At 40.2% G+C, this 16336-nt stretch overlaps 1 protein-coding gene across 1 annotated transcript; it reads right to left on the bottom strand.

Annotated features, from left to right (window-relative positions):
- Positions 1-112: 112 nt before the first annotated feature.
- On the bottom strand, positions 113-12807 carry mep1a.1 (meprin A, alpha (PABA peptide hydrolase), tandem duplicate 1; the record flags this gene model as incomplete). Its single annotated transcript, XM_080832072.1, has 13 exons — positions 113-162; positions 388-561; positions 934-1395; positions 1918-2133; positions 2993-3139; positions 9274-9495; positions 9745-9920; positions 11739-11856; positions 12103-12178; positions 12293-12333; positions 12469-12510; positions 12590-12614; positions 12748-12807. The coding sequence occupies 13 exons, from the start codon at positions 12805-12807 to the stop codon at positions 113-115; spliced, it is 1809 nt and encodes a 602-aa protein (XP_080688198.1).
- Between the last annotated feature and the right edge of the window lie 3529 nt (positions 12808-16336).

Genomic DNA, 16336 nt, shown 5'->3' with positions numbered 1-16336 from the left:
CAACACAGAGGTCCTCTTTAAAAACATGGCAACAGAAACACGCACTTTAGGTGTACAGTGAACCTTTTTCTGCTCATTAATTGCTCATTAAACCCAACACTCACCGATAACATTATTCATTTGGTACAACAGGTACTTCGGTTTTAATCAGAGGTGATAGATCTAGAGATACAAATAAAAAGTTGTCAGTACACTTACAAGACTGAGGCAAGTTCCTTCTTAGATAACTTAACATGTCACAGAAATCAAATTGGCACAGAAAATGCTTGTGCATGTAACAGAACTAACTTCCAGTTTCTGCAAAATGTCACATTTGAACATTTCTGGTTTAAGTTCTTATCTGACAAACAAATCTGGCATGGCCACTGCACCTTAGTCTCCACTCACCTTCAAAGTCCACAAAGATAATGAGGTCATCGTTTTTCAGGTAGTTCCGTCGGTGCAGGTCAAAGTGTTTCACAAAGTTTTGCCAACCCTTTGATTCACTGCGAAACCACTGGTTTTCTGGGTCCCAGGTTCCGACCTTGGATGGGTTGTCCCACCAGAGTTTGCCATCAGGTGCTAATAAAAATACAAATATTAACATCAGCATTTACATGAGCATGTGTGGCAAGACAGTCCGAGTGCTGCAGTCGAACTACACCCCAATACTAGGGCTTACCCTTGGCCTGAAAACAGTTGAATGACAAATGACAAAAGCAGACAGACACAACATGCTGGATACCAAATTGTTTGTTAGACCGAGTTCTGTGTAAAAGTAAGTTTGGAATGTAATTCTCAACGGCAATAATGACATGGTCTTCAGAGCCACAACTTTATATAATGTATAATGAAATAAAAAAAACTACACAACCTACATACATAACCTGCATTAAGTCCAGTTAAGAATTGGCACTTTAAATAGCTCTGAAGAGAAACGGCCATTGAACATACTGTTGTCCATGTTGGTGGTGAGACTACGTGCAGTGGACATGCGCAGCTTCACATCAGGGTCCTGATCCATCACCACAAGAGTGGCCTGGCGGTTGATGGCAGGCCACTGCATCACCACGTCATCGTCACCACTGAGCAGGTGGAAGTAGAGACCTGTGTAGTTGCCGGTGTAGTCCGAGTATCCAGACAGAGGTTTGACTCGGACACCGTACGCATAGCCCTCGGGGCTGTAGATACGGGGACTGTCCAGGACCGTGGTGCTGTCAGCTGTCGCCATGATTTGAGAGAAGTTCTGGATGCGCCATACTCCTGCGGGGCAACGTGTCTCTGTCAGGGTGATGTCGTCAATGAAGATGCCACCCCCTTGTGCCGGGTCGCCACGCACAGCTTGGAAGGCATAGCGAAACTTGACACCAACTTCCAGAGAAATGTGTGCAATTTTCCAGGTATGGTCATCATCAGCTTCAAGAGGCACATACATAAGACACATACAAACTGTCAAAACTTTGAGTACTTATTAAAATTGCAGTTGCCTACATTTAGCTCCTCAGGTTAAAAAGTCACAGATGTGAGTTGCAGGTTTCATATCAGTCTAAAAATATATCTGCATGAAATGGAGGAAGGTAAACACTAGACCAGTATCAGAATAATAAAAAAAAACACTTTATGCTTTTTACGCTTGCCAAGATAAAACACTGAGAGATGTTTTGTGGTTATATTGGTTGGCTCATTTGTACTCCACAGGTTGAAGTGCTGTAGGTGTGAGGAAATTATGAAGTAGAGGCAATGGTACAATGTCACTTCAGGTATGAAGAGTTAACGGCACATGCCACATGCACCCCTGCATAGAAATGCATTTTTTTCTTGGTAAATCCTTTGTAAGATCCCAAATTACAAACAGTCATAAAAGCAGGACCATTTGATGTGAATGTGAATGACTACTTAATGTCAAGTTGCAGTATGAAAACAAATGAAAAAAATTACCAAAAAATGTGCGCACTTTCTTCATCTTGCGCACCGTTCCTGTACCGTCATCCATTTTAAGCCAGAACACCAGCCTGTCCTTCACACTGCCGGTCATCTTGTAGAAGAACTGCGCACACTGTTGCTTTCTCTTGGGGTACAGCATACGGGACTGCAGCAGCGCAGATTCCTCTGCCTTCCCAGTGGAGGTGTTTACATGCATGAAGTATCCAGCATCTGAAATCCACAGTGTCTTTCTTAAAACCAAATATGGAATTTAAACCGTGTTGAAATTTTGTGGAAGATTTGCTTCTTGTGATACGCTATACTTTTCACCAGTTCACCTTCATGTCTATGGCACAGGTGCCTAAGTTTAATTAAAATATTTTCAGTCACTATGGTACATTTCCCAGATCATAATTAAAATTAAATTAAAAAATAAATAAACTGTTTGTTCAACCTCCACATTGTCTAGTAATTTGTCCACATCATAACAGTTTATCATTCTTTTGAACATTTTGCAAATGACCTACCCCCCCCCCCCCCCCCCCCCCCCCAAACAAAAAAACCCAACTAGGTATCTATTCATTGTGTTAGTCATTCAAATTGATTAAATCAGTTATCATTATGTATCAACCATATTCTTTATCAGTTTCAGTGACATGGTATTTTTGGAATGCTTGCTAAAATGTGGATCTTAATCATAGGAATGAGAGGGGGGTTGTCAGCAGCAGTATGCCAAATTATATAAATGTGGTCATTTGGGTCAAGGTTAACGCCATCAGGGCTAGGATGGGTTTGGTGGACTCAACAGATTGCTGATTACTGCTCCATCATTATTCGGAACTTTATTCACTGGCAAAGTTCTGTTCCGAAAGAGGGTGAAATGTCTATGGTCATCATAAAGATAACATGACTTCATAAGGGTTACTGTAATGAGGCATGCAAGATTGTCCTACTGTTTCTCAACAGGTACTAATTGTTGCTACTATCCAGTCTGTTCTGTTATTTTCTGAATCTTACTACTTCTTCTCGATCATTTGAACAGATATTGAAGCTGTTCATTTCATTTATTGCAAATAATTTGAACTTTGACCTCTGCATTGTCCAGAGAGAGTGTGGTCCGCAAAGCCTGGGCTGCTCTGGGTGTGGATCCAGTCGGTATCATCCGTGGAGCTCTGAATCATCCCACAGATGTTGTTGAACTCAAAAGAGCACTGGTCCAGCAGAGTCAGGGAGGAGGCTACAGCAGAACAGAGGCAGTGAATCTCTGAAGCAAAAACAGCATACCAGAAGCATACTAGCAGCAGCGTTGTGCACGTTCACACCTCACATGAACTCGTTCAAAGTTCTGTTCATACAAGTAAATATGAATCGTTCACGTTCATAGTTCACCATTTCAATTCTGAACTCGTTCATAGTTCAGTTCAGTTCATTTTCATTTTTTTAAATAATTGCTCATTTTCCAGAAGGACATAGTTTGCACAGAAAGGTGCGATTTTTACTGTCGGAAACAGATACACAGCCCTGTTGTAGGCTACCATTTAAATAATGAATTATACAGGGAACTAACGGTAAGAATGCAAACCTCTTAAGCAATGATATGCGACTGACTTAATATAAGATCTACAAGAGCGTGTAGGCTACACGAAATGAATGGCCGCTCAAACGTTAGCATAGGTAAACCCTGTAACACTCGTATTTGTACATTAGCAGTTTATGCTAAGCGACTTCACGAACAGTAGGCTACCATCCTGCTAGATTAATTAAGAGGTCGTTTACATGGAGCCTAGTTTGTCAATCTGATACGGATAGCTAATACAGATAGCCCTATCATACATACGAACACTCTCTATCCGCACCTTGTTTCCGCAACGATCGCAGTCCGGGGTAGAAAGTGAGTAGATTTGAATCGGTACGGGGGCTGGTGTTCGTCTGCACGGCTTCACGCAACCTGATGACGTCATTACCCCACGTGATCAATTCGCGATCTCCAACCACTATTTATATCCCTTGTTCTCCCTCAAAATCTCACTCGTGGTGGGCCTCGAATTCACTCTCATTAACCCAGCCTACTGATTTTTGATTAGCCTCCTATCTTGATCTAATTCTTCTTATTCAGACGTAACATAACTTTCATGACCACAAATATAAATTGGCCAGCGATTTAATTGCTTTTTTATTCATAAATGTATGTAAAATGCTCGGAGCAATGCATCATGGGAAATGGGATGACAGACATGTCATGTTACTGTTCCAAACTCTTTATTATCAATAGAAAAAAGAATTCATTTTCGCATATCCTTTAGTCTGACCACTGATATTAACTATCATAATGTAATGTTGTTAATTGGAGCTTGAATGTCTTGTGTAATGTGTTTATCCTCGTGCTGTGAAGTACCTTCTTCTAGGTTTTTCACTTTTTTCAGTTGTGTAAATAAAGCGCTAAAGCGCCACCCACAGGCGTGAGGTATGTACTACAGTCGGTTCACCACAATCTGCTGCCTCCGTGTTTACGCAAATCACTCGTTGCCAGCCTCCGTATTTACAAAATTAAACGATTCGATTGGTGTGAAAAGTAAATCCGATTCGGAGGCCCTAGACTTCGTGTGCATAGCACCTAAGTGACAGTGCTCGTTACAATTATGAGCAAGCTAAACTATAACAAACACGTAATGACAAGGTAGGCTACAAAGTCAAACTTACGTATAGGCTACATGGACGCACACAACTTCAACAAAGTGCAACGTTCAATTATTTGAAAATATTCCCGATGTTAACTGCCACTCCATCTAAATAAGCCGTGAAGAGAAATCAAAACACTATCACATGACCAACGCAATTACCAAATATGGTAATTTACCTAAACATGCTCTGGCAACTTAACAAATAATTAGGCTACTATGCCTTTTTAACAGGTACTGAGCAATGACAGGTTGTAAACATTCGATTTAAACATCGTCTCTCCTCAGTAGAAGGAAAACATTCCGTAACGTTTTAGCTAGACCTCAGGTGCTATGCACACGAAGTCTGTGGGCTCCGAATCGGATTTACTTTTCACACCAATCGAATCTTTTAATTTCGTAAATACGGAGGCTGGCAACGAGAGATTTGCGTAAACACGGAGGCAGCAGATTGTGGTGAACCGACTGTAGTACATACCTCACGCCTGTGGGTGGCGCTTTAGCGCTTTATTTACACAACTGAAAAAACGTGAAAAACCTAGAAGAAGGTACTTCACAGCACGAGGATAAACACATTACACAAGACATTCAAGCCCCAATTAACAACATTACATTATGATAGTTAATATCAGTGGTCAGACTAAAGGATATGCGAAAATTAATTCTTTTTTCTATTGATAATAAAGAGTTTGGAACAGTAACATGACATGTCTGTCATCCCATTCCCATGATGCATTGCTCCGAGCATTTTACATACATTTATGAATAAAAAAGCAATTAAATCGCTGGCCAATTTATATTTGTGGTCATGAAAGTTATGTTACGTCTGAATAAGAAGAATTAGATCAAGATAGGAGGCTAATCAAAAATCAGTAGGCTGGGTTAATGAGAGTGAATTCGAGGCCCACCACGAGTGAGATTTTGAGGGAGAACAAGGGATATAAATAGTGGTTGGAGATCGCGAATTGATCACGTGGGGTAATGACGTCATCAGGTTGCGTGAAGCCGTGCAGACGAACACCAGCCCCCGTACCGATTAAAATCTACTCACTTTCTACCCCGGACTGCGATCGTTGCGGAAACAAGGTGCGGATAGAGAGTGTTCGTATGTATGATAGGGCTATCTGTATTAGCTATCCGTATCAGATTGACAAACTAGGCTCCATGTAAACGACCTCTCAGTTGCACCGGACCCAGATAATATGAACGTGTTGACGATGAACGATGAACTGAACGCAACCTAATTAGAGATAATGAATTTGAACGGTCAACTTGACCGTTCAAATTCATTATCTCTAATTAGGTTGCGTTCAGTTCATCGTTCTCGTAAAAATGAACGTGTTCAATGAACGCATTCATGCACAACACTGACTAGCAGTCATGTTCTCTAAAAGAGCACCTTGCATTGTTTAGACAATGTTTAGAGTATATTTTCTAGCACACGACACTATTTCAAACTAGAGGGGCACTCGAGTGCAGACCTCCGCCAAGGGCAAATGCTCCATCTCGCTATGTTGAAGAAAGTGGACATTTTCTTTTTTTAATTAATGTAATGGGTTCTTTCTTGGCCCATGCTACACACCCTCACCAAGTTTCATGAAAATCATAATCCTGCTGACAGCCAACCAACAAACCGCAATGAAATTATATCCATAAGAAAAGAAAATCTAAAAAGACGTATCTTAGTTTCTCCTAGACAACAATGAGATTAAAAGTGAGTTATCTATCTATAAATCCAGAAATCTCTGTGTGTGGGTGTGTGGCAGTGTCAGTCTGTCTAGGGCGTATCTCCCTGACGGTAGATACGTTAGTTATGAGATTTCTCATGTAGCTTATGTATGTCATGAACCTGTGCATCCTTGATTTTGAAGACTTTTAAATGTATAGTTTTCGAGATATTTGTATTTTACCGTTTCCCGTAGGAAACAATGGGTTATCGTCTCCCGTCCCGTCGGCACTATGGGTAGTGACGTCACAATCAAACGCGTAGCGTTATTAAACTATCCTGCCTTCACTCAAAGTTCCGAATACCGTTGGATAGAGGAGGTGAGGTCCGCATTCAAATTCTTCTTGGTGAACAGATACAGACTTTTGCTCAGGTAATCTTAAGACAGTGATTGATTTTATCTATTTTAAGCTTCTTTATAATCTAAAGACGGTGATTGATTTCGTTTCGTTTATTTTTAAGCTTCTTTATATTAAGTTTCAAAGTTGATGCGTATGGGCCTCGCATGTAACCAACTCTCATTACCATGTTAAGTAGTATATTGTAGTGTAATGAACTCTGTTTACTGGCCGCAGTGGCAACGCCCCGCCAATGGATTAATTGTGACCGGCTGCAGGTGGGTGAGACACCTGTTGCCTGTTAAGGAGGTTTGATTGTTCCTGGAGAGGATTATAACAGACTGTCTGAATCTGGGTGCGAGAGAGAACGCTGGGCAACACTGAGAGGAGAAGCCATTACCTTCTGTGGACTATTGTACAATCGTGTGTGTGAGTTAGGGTGAGTTAGCCCCCGGCCGGGGTTACTGGTCAGTCCCTTCCCCTAGTTTAAGTCGGCCATAGAGAGGCTCAGTGTGTGTGTGTGACGTAGTGTGAATACGGGTGGTTGGGTTGTATGTATTGACTTGACTATAATTGTAATAAATAGTAAAACGTGTATTCTGTGTTTGTGTTTGATTAACTCCTCCTCCGGTAATATAATCCTGTTACAGTAGTTTGATGTATTTGTATAAGAGTTAGCTTTCTATTCAATGTTGATGGTAAGCCTAGACCAGTGACCATGCGTTCATGCATCTACTGACGCAATGAGGTTTACAGATGTGTCCCGATGTATCTGTTGTAATTCGTGTGTAGACTTTGTTTTCTCATTATTGCAATATTATAAACCTCAGTCTGCATTTACCCTGGCTGGGAGAGGCTGTCATTCGGAAGATACTGTGTGTGATCGCCTTTGTTCTGTGTTCATTAAACCTGTCAAAGTGTATGAATAAACGGCTGGGTGCCAATCAAAATCACAACGCAAGAGTGGCCGCTACAAATGGTAGCTTATATTGATAAGCCTCGGAGGCTTTCAGATTGTACATTGCTTTCCCATCTGTTGCTATGGAGTCCACGAAATACGCGCAATTCTCGCTGTAAGTTATGTCGGGCCATGTCGTCATGTTATCCTCCCAGTTCTGCACTTAACAACAGCTAGCCTACACCTACGTCTGCTAACACTACAGAATGCATAATTCCTACGGGCACTGCACTAGTCTATCTATAAATCCAGGAACTCTGTGTGTCTGTCTGTCTAGGGCGTTCCTCACTGACGGTAGTTCCGTTAGTTATGAGATTTTGCATGTAGCTTACGCATGTCATGAACCTGTGCATCCTTGATTTTGAAGATTTTTGAATTTATAGTTTTCTAGATATTTGTATTTTACCGTTTCCCGTAGGAAACAATGGGTTATCGTCTCCCGTCCCGTCGGCACTATGGGTAGTGACGTCACAATCAAACGCGTAGCGTTATTAAACTATCCTGCCTTCACTCAAAGTTCCGAATACCGTTGGATAGAGGAGGTGAGGTCCGCATTCAAATTCTTCTTGGTGAACAGATACAGACTTTTGCTCAGGTAATCTTAAGACAGTGATTGATTTTATCTATTTTAAGCTTCTTTATAATCTAAAGACGGTGATTGATTTCGTTTCGTTTATTTTTAAGCTTCTTTATATTAAGTTTCAAAGTTGATGCGTATGGGCCTCGCATGTAACCAACTCTCATTACCATGTTAAGTAGCCTAGTATATTGTAGTTTGATGTATTTGTATAAGAGTTAGCTTTCTATTCAATGTTGATGGTAAGCCTAGACCAGTGCCCATGCGTTCATGCATCTACTGACGCAATGAGAGGTTTTCAGATGTGTCCCGATGTATCTGTTGTAATTCGTGTGTAGACTTTGTTTTCTCATTATTGCAATATTATAAACCTCAGTCTGCATTTACCCTGGCTGGGAGAGGCTGTCATTCGGAAGATACTGTGTGTGATCGCCTTTGCTCTGTGTTCATTAAACCTGTCAGAGTGTATGAATAAACGGCTGGGTGCCAATCAAAATCACAACGCAAGAGTGGAGTACTACACCGCTACAAATGGTAGCTTATATTGATAAGCCTCGGAGGCTTTCAGATTGTCCATTGCTTTCCCATCTGTTGCTATGTAGTCCACGAAATACGCGCAATTCTCGCTGTAAGTTATGCCGGGCCACGTCGTCATGTTATCCTCCCAGTTCTGCACTGAACAACAGCTAGCCTACACCTTCGTCTGCTAACACTACAGAATGCATAATTCCTACGGGCACTGCACTAGTAGTCTTAAATGCTGCTTCTCAGATTTCTATATGGTCTAAATTTATCCTATGGTGTTGAAAGAGAGATCTCCACAGGATCACAAATCATGTTCAGTTTTTAATAAATGTTTAGGCATCTCAATATTGTCTCCTCTGTTTCTCTATCCAGACAACATTGGTGTGAACAATGGGAAAATGCACAAATCACAGAAAAGTGCATTAAATGATAATTTAACAAGAAGATTGTTCAAAGCTGTTGTGGAGAGGGGTAGCTAGGGGATCTTCTTAGTCTGCCTTGTCTCTATAGTAGTGGGTATAATAGAATACAGTTTAACTGTTCCAACACAGTATAATAGCAATACTTACAGCAGTTATACATCCGGTTCATCCGTAGCACATCCAGTGCACTGAAGTCCAGGTATTGTCCGATGATGTTGTAGAACTCTGGGATCTTGGTGGTGATGGTTGGGATATTGGGATCCTTGTTGAAGGCAAAGGGACGGTAGTGCATGACAGACTCATAGTCATAAGCCGTGTTCTGATCAGTGATGTAGCTTTCATTGTACTTGTTGAAGTTATGCTGCAATCCTGGGTACAACAACAAAATCAAAGTGGATAAACAACAAAGCTTATAAAAGTCATATTAAGTCTGTTTAAGAGAATGAAGAAATAAAGATCAATTCCAAATGAAAGTCATTTATAGAAAAAACAATGTCTTAAGTCATCGATTGCAGTGTAAGAATTTGAACTTCCATCCAGTAAAATCTATTAGTGGCTATGGGGCTTACTCCCAATACTAGAGGCTGTGCGAGAGTTCTTCTCCAGAACTGAACATACCGTCAATGACTTGGTCAAGATGGATCTTAACATAGTCGTCTCGGTCCTGGCGGGACTGCTCATGGTAGAAACCTAACGCATGCAGCATCTCATGTTCAATTATAGCCTTGTGGTCACAACGTGGACCCAAGGAGAGCAGCTGACCCTCCTGCTGGTCACCCACCATGGACCAACAGCTGGGGACAAAGATAATGATGTCTATAAGGTGTGTTAACTCAGAGTAGGTACATCTAGGCTGAAATGATATTCGAGGCCAAGTCAGCTTAATAAAGTATTGCTGAACATGATCAAAATCCATGTAAAAATATCTTGACATTTACATATTTATAAAGTCCTTAAACACCTCAGAACTCATGATAAGGTAGAGTCTACCTGTTGGTGCTCGCTCCCCATCTCTGAACATAATATGGAGAACAAGCGTGACTGTAGTGGACGACTTTTAACAAAATTCACTGCTCTCACCGCCTCTTCTAGAACGGTCTTTAACTCTGCAGACATAGTCTTTGTAGCCAGTGCCTCTCTGTGTAGGCAGCAGTGGACAGCTGTCATCAGCGGAGCTACGGCTTTGACCCTTTTTGCGACTCCATTGAGTCTCCCCACCATAGCTTGTGCTCCGTCAGTGCTGAGCCCAACACACTTGGTCCAGTCGATATCATTGGAAACCACGAATGCATTCAGAGATTCAAAAATGGTTTCCGCGGTAGTACGTGACGGTAAAGGTTTGCAAAACAAAACATCTTCATGTATCTCCCCTTCAAATTCATATCTGACGAAAAAAAGTAAATGCGCGATGTTAACAATGTCTGTCGACTCATCAATTTGGAGAGCATAAAAGCGGCTTGCTCTTACTCTGCTTATTAGCTGTTTTAACACATCTGTAGCCATGTCGTCAATGCGTCTCTTTACTGTGTTGTCTGACAAAGAAATCAAGTTCAGTTTTTTGGCAGCTTTCTCCCCGATCATCACTTCCACCATCTCTTTGGCAGCGGGAAGAAAAAAATCCTCACCGATTGTGTGTGGCTTTCCTGATCTTGCTATTCGCTGCGCCACCCGATAGGACACCTCCACAGCCTTGGCAATGTCGCTAGCACTACTTAGACATGTGGATTCAATTGTTCTCTTACGCATCCGATATTCTGCCAGCTTACTTTCAAAAAATTCCCGTGGCTTGGAAGAGTACTGTCCATGTTTCGTGTCCAAATGCCGCCGCAGCTTGCATGGTTTTAGAGCCTCGTTTGATAATACCTCAGAGCACAACACACAGACAGGCAGGGGATCGTGTTCAGGCCCCACACTTGTAAATCCCAGTGACAGATATTCTTCTGAATACTTCCTACGAGGTCTTTTCTTCGCTGGCTCACTATGGTCTTCTGATTCGATGTTGTTAACTACTTTACTTCTTATTTTTCCACCTAACAACCACTGCTCCATGATTAGCACGTTACCGCTCTAGAGGTGTGCAGCACGTCACGAGAATAGAACATTACCCATAATCAAACGATCCGACCAACCCCGCCAAATCCAGCAGAACAACCGATTTCGTAGCCTAGAAACTATTTGAACATATTTCGTTAATCTAATCATCTACTTAAAACATTCAATCCTTTTTATTAATCCGTCAATATATTTTTGTTTGTTTGTTATAAATTCAGATTTTTCTTTTTTAATCGAAAGGTCTCCCACGGCCCACCTGCAATACCTCGGCGGCCCACTAGTGGGCCGCGGCCCACAGGTTGGGAACCACTGAGGTAGACGACCCTCAAAAGGGATTTCTTACTTTGTCTTAGAGAATGGATTTGTCTACCATGTCTTACAAATGAACAATGAGTCAACTGACCTAATACAATAGTGACCTAACACTGAGGTCTATCAATGAAGCAACAGGTAGGCAACACAGTGTACTCACTGCTACTCAATCAATGTGAGTTTCGAAGTGACATGAACAACATTTAAGATGTAGTGCTAAGCAATAAAAGAGCATTATTAAGCCATACCCATCTCTTTTCACAAATCTTATGTAGCTTCTTTCTCCTTCGTAAGGCTTGAAGTCGATACAGGATTTGAGCCGGTACATCTCAAAAGCCTGAAAGATGCAGCCTTTGGCATTCAGTTCTGAAACACGACTTACAGTCATCAACACACATCATCATCAATGATTACATACCATATCCAAAAAGGGTTTTGTCTATGCAGTCATAGTGTAATTTACTGTTATAATCAACAAAATAACCTCCTTTTGCACCATTTAACTTTACTAAGGTTATTCTGGCACAACAAGATATAGTACACAGTAACTATGAGTAAAACAAAACTTAATAACAGCCATTACTAGTTGCATTAACTTGGTTTTCCACCTACCAAGTTCATCGGATAGGATATAAGGGATTGGGAATTTCCATCTGTATGCTGTGTCTAGGAGAGCATTACGTCCAAACTGTGAAGAATTTTTTTCCCGTTTATCATTGGTATGATATGCAGCAGAAGTCAGAAAGTCACTTAAAAAAAACAACCACAGATTGTAGCAGCAGTGTCTTTGAGACAGACTTACTGGTATGGCCATATCTCCTTCTATCAGCGGAGTTTTTGCTCCTGAAATGGGGAAGGAAATATAATGTCTGCTCTAACAATACAGTTAATTTCCATGGTGAATGCAGCTCTGCTTTAAGAAACATTCTTATAGAAATTTGTGTTATTGGTTGAAAACATGAAAAGTTCATAACTCACCCAGGTTAAAATAAGGGTTCTCATTGGGCTCATTGTCAACCTCTGTATGGAAAAAAAAATGTGTTAAACTAAACAAAGTCAAAATCACATCTGCTCTCTAAGAACTTGTAAGCTAACTTACCATGCACAGCAGATGCTGCATGAACCTTCACGGAACAGAGAAATGAGATCGTATGAGTCAATATAAACATAAATCTATATCCATCCAAAACTGCTACATAGTCACTGTCAATATAAATACCAATAATAATAGTAAAAAAATGATGAACCCCAACTCACAGTAGGCAAGCAGGACACCACAAGCAACCCTGCTATGAAGAGAAGCCTGGTGGAGGACATAGTGTGAAATGGCTTGAACAAAAGTTAATTTCGGTTTAAATGGTAAGCAAGTCACATAGAACTTTAGCCTTTGATCAAGATAATGTCAGTTATTGGCTCACGTGTCAAAACAGAGAGGCCTTGTGGTTAAGCATTACAGACAGTAGTTTTACGATCTAAGGGACATGCCCTCTCTCTCTCTTTGTCTCTCTCTCCCTCTTTCCCTATCTGAGATATCTGTGATACATTTCTGTATTTCTAGGTACATTTTTTCAATGCTCTTTTGCTATTTTCTTTAGGCAGAGCCACCACCCAGTGCTTTACCATCTCCACCAGTAAATCAATAATTGTTATTGAAAACCATTTCCATTATCACAATAGCCATTAGAATTGTTCTTTTCTCTAATATGTGTTAAACTGTTTTGAGAAAAACATAAAATAATGAGGATGACCAGTGAAAATTGGTGGACAATATTGTTTGTCTCAGTGCAATAGATTAACAAATATGTTTGCACCTTCCACTAAAGTGGGTGCATCATTGCAACAACCATTTTGGTTACAGTAGAATCTATGTTTTGATTGATCTTAAAGTCCTTAACTTCTTATATGTTATATATAACTGCAGGTCTGTAGTTATGTACAATTCTAGCAAGACGTGATGCTGCTGCGTCATCAGTAATTGATATCTCTAGAAGTGTAAGTGCACCCTAAATGTTTTTAGCTGTGAACTAAATAGTATGACTGAACTTTGATTAAACACCTCAATGCTGGTGTTCCTTTTGACAAAATTGTCACTTTTATCAAAAAAATCTGCATTTTATGGGTTGAAAATGGCTCAACGCGCCATCTACTGTTTAAAAACACCCTGAACCGATGCTGACCTATCTTTGACCATTTGGTATCTATTCACGTCATGAACTGTGCCACGCACCTCCTCCAGCCCTACGCATGAGTGGGAGTCTCATTTTATTTGCTCATGTGCCTTCCACATTGTAGATTTAATAGCAAAATGTATTGCTAAAAGTTTTAATGTGAACAGGTTGAACCATTAACTTTTAGATGAGACCAGAGGCCTACAAAGTTCCTCCCTCCTTTACTTCACATTCTCATCAGAGGTAGGGCCTTGGACATTTTGAAAGAAAAGAAGGAAGGCAGGATTTACCAATAAAGGAAGTTATTACTACCAGAGCCCATATACGGAAATTTGAGGTGGAGGATTTTCTTGTTTTTCCTGTAGTAACAGGAGGTGTTAAAACAGTCCAACCTTCCAGTCAACTTGCTCCAGCAGTGTTCAGCCAGTCTAAACAATCCTAAATAAGACATCCGGTTTTTGGCAATGGCGGCCGAAAACAATCCAAATATAAAAATAATCAATCATCATAATAATGATAACAATCAAAATAATAGTCGGTCTGTAATGTTTTGTACTGATAGAATCAGGACTTGTATTATGAGATGTCTTGCAACCGGAAACCAGGGGAATGTACCATGCACGGCATGAAGAATAAAGCACTCAAGATCTCCCAGACATAGTGTATACCGGGTGATAAGTTAAAGGACAAGTACAAGTCAGAACATGGTCTAAAACTGTTGCTACAATTTGCTTGTTACGAATGGTGTGGGTTGAAAATGTATCATAATTTTCATGTCTGACTGTCCTAATTTAGCTGATGGAGATTCTAATTCAAGACATTGAAATACGTAAGTCTATATATTCTCAATGGGCCTCATTCTCGATCTTCTTCTGAAATGTTTCTTACGGACTTCGTAAAAACAACGTAAGGGAAACATCTCCGCCGCATTCCTGCATGCTTGAAAATGCGTTCATAAGCAGCCGAAGTCTTCTCAGCTGTACTTCCCCGGAATAGTTTCTCAAATTGATGCATGTTCTCGTGAAAGTAAAATACTACTTGAGTAAAAGTATAAAAGTATCTATTCTTTACTGTACTTAAGTATCAAAAGTAATTTTCTGATATCAAATGTACTTAAGTATTGAAAGTAAAAGTACAAGAAAATGCTGTTAATAAAAAAGGGGTCAGAATTTTGAGAATTATGAAGTTCATTCAGACTAAAATGAGCAAACTTATAAACATGGGCTGGTTTGAACACAATAGGCAATACTTAAGCAGCACCGAAAGTAACAACCCAGTCATTACTTAAAAGAGAATTCAGTCTCGCTCTTCTTGGGCTGAAGACTATGAAATACTTTCAGATACATGCACACACATCCCTTGACTAAACGTTACTGGCAGCTATCTTGCTTCACACTGCTACATTATTGTTCTCAGAGCAGCCAACTCTCACGGTTTCGCCGTGTGACACACTAGCATGTTTTCACACGCACTCACGCAACACATCCAATTTCTCAAGCAGTACCCAATAGTAGCTAGTAAGTCATATATAATAATATGTAGTAATCATATAATAATAATAATAATAACAGTTATATATTAACTGTATTGTTTTCTATTGATTTGATTGCTCTTCAAATTTAGACTTTTTAAAAGTAGTATTTTCTAATTCTAGTGTTTAGTTAGTTAGCTTTTGTCGTGTCCTAACGAACACACACGCGGTCCCAAATGAACAGAAGCTTGATTTACAGATGCTGGTTTCAATACGGTTTAATTGCACGTTCTTACAGCACAATTAGAAAAAGACAAAACCGGTAGTATTTCTGCAGAGCTGAGTCTGCGGGCTCATATTTAAAAACATGAACCGACACTCCCACCTTCCTCATGAGTGGTTGAACTCCTCACCCAATGAAATTACCTCATCTACTCTGACTCCATCCAATCAGAAGGCTGTCTAATGACCCTCCCCTTCTTACTCATCTTACACGGTTGCTGTGTGTGTGTGACTAAAAACCCCTTAAACTAATTAAATTAATTGTTATATTTCTTCTTACTTACTTACTTAATTGTTACAATCCATCATAATCCCCCCCTTTGTGTCTGACCAGACACACTAAACAATATCCCCATTACTCTATCAAATACACACTGTCAATCCCCTATATGATGAAACAATTACCTTTGAACTCCTATAAATCAAAACCCATTTTTAGCATTATTTTAAACAGTCCATAATACCCCCATACAAAACATCGGTCTCATTAGGGCAGTCCTAAATGAGCACACAGTAATGTTTACAGAAATACAGAATTCAATGCAAAGCCTTGCATGTGTGATGACTTCCATATCAGTGAATGTTCTTGAAAGTGATCATCTTTTATGTCCATGTTTTGGTGTTTATCTCCTGAGGTGACGAAATCCCTGGACCTTGCATGTGAGAACAAAAACCTATTTTAAGGTGAAAAATGGACTCACTGCCTCATTTTCTCTATGACGACACTTGCTTTCCGCAAGATGCAAGCGGAAACTCCCTGCACCTCTGAACACCAATTTCTAACTGCATTATTGTTCAAAATAAGAAACATACAAAACAAACAAAACAAAAACATATACGAATAAACAATTCAGCTCCAGTTGTGAATGCAATGTAATGCAGATGATCCGTCCTAATATGTATGAATGTTCTGCACGCCATTGTA

The sequence above is a fragment of the Sprattus sprattus genome, assembly GCF_963457725.1.
Source record: "Sprattus sprattus genome assembly, chromosome: 2".
NCBI lineage: Eukaryota > Metazoa > Chordata > Actinopteri > Clupeiformes > Clupeidae > Sprattus > Sprattus sprattus.
Note: the sequence above shows the minus strand (reverse complement) of the source record. Positions and strands in the feature narration are given on the sequence as shown.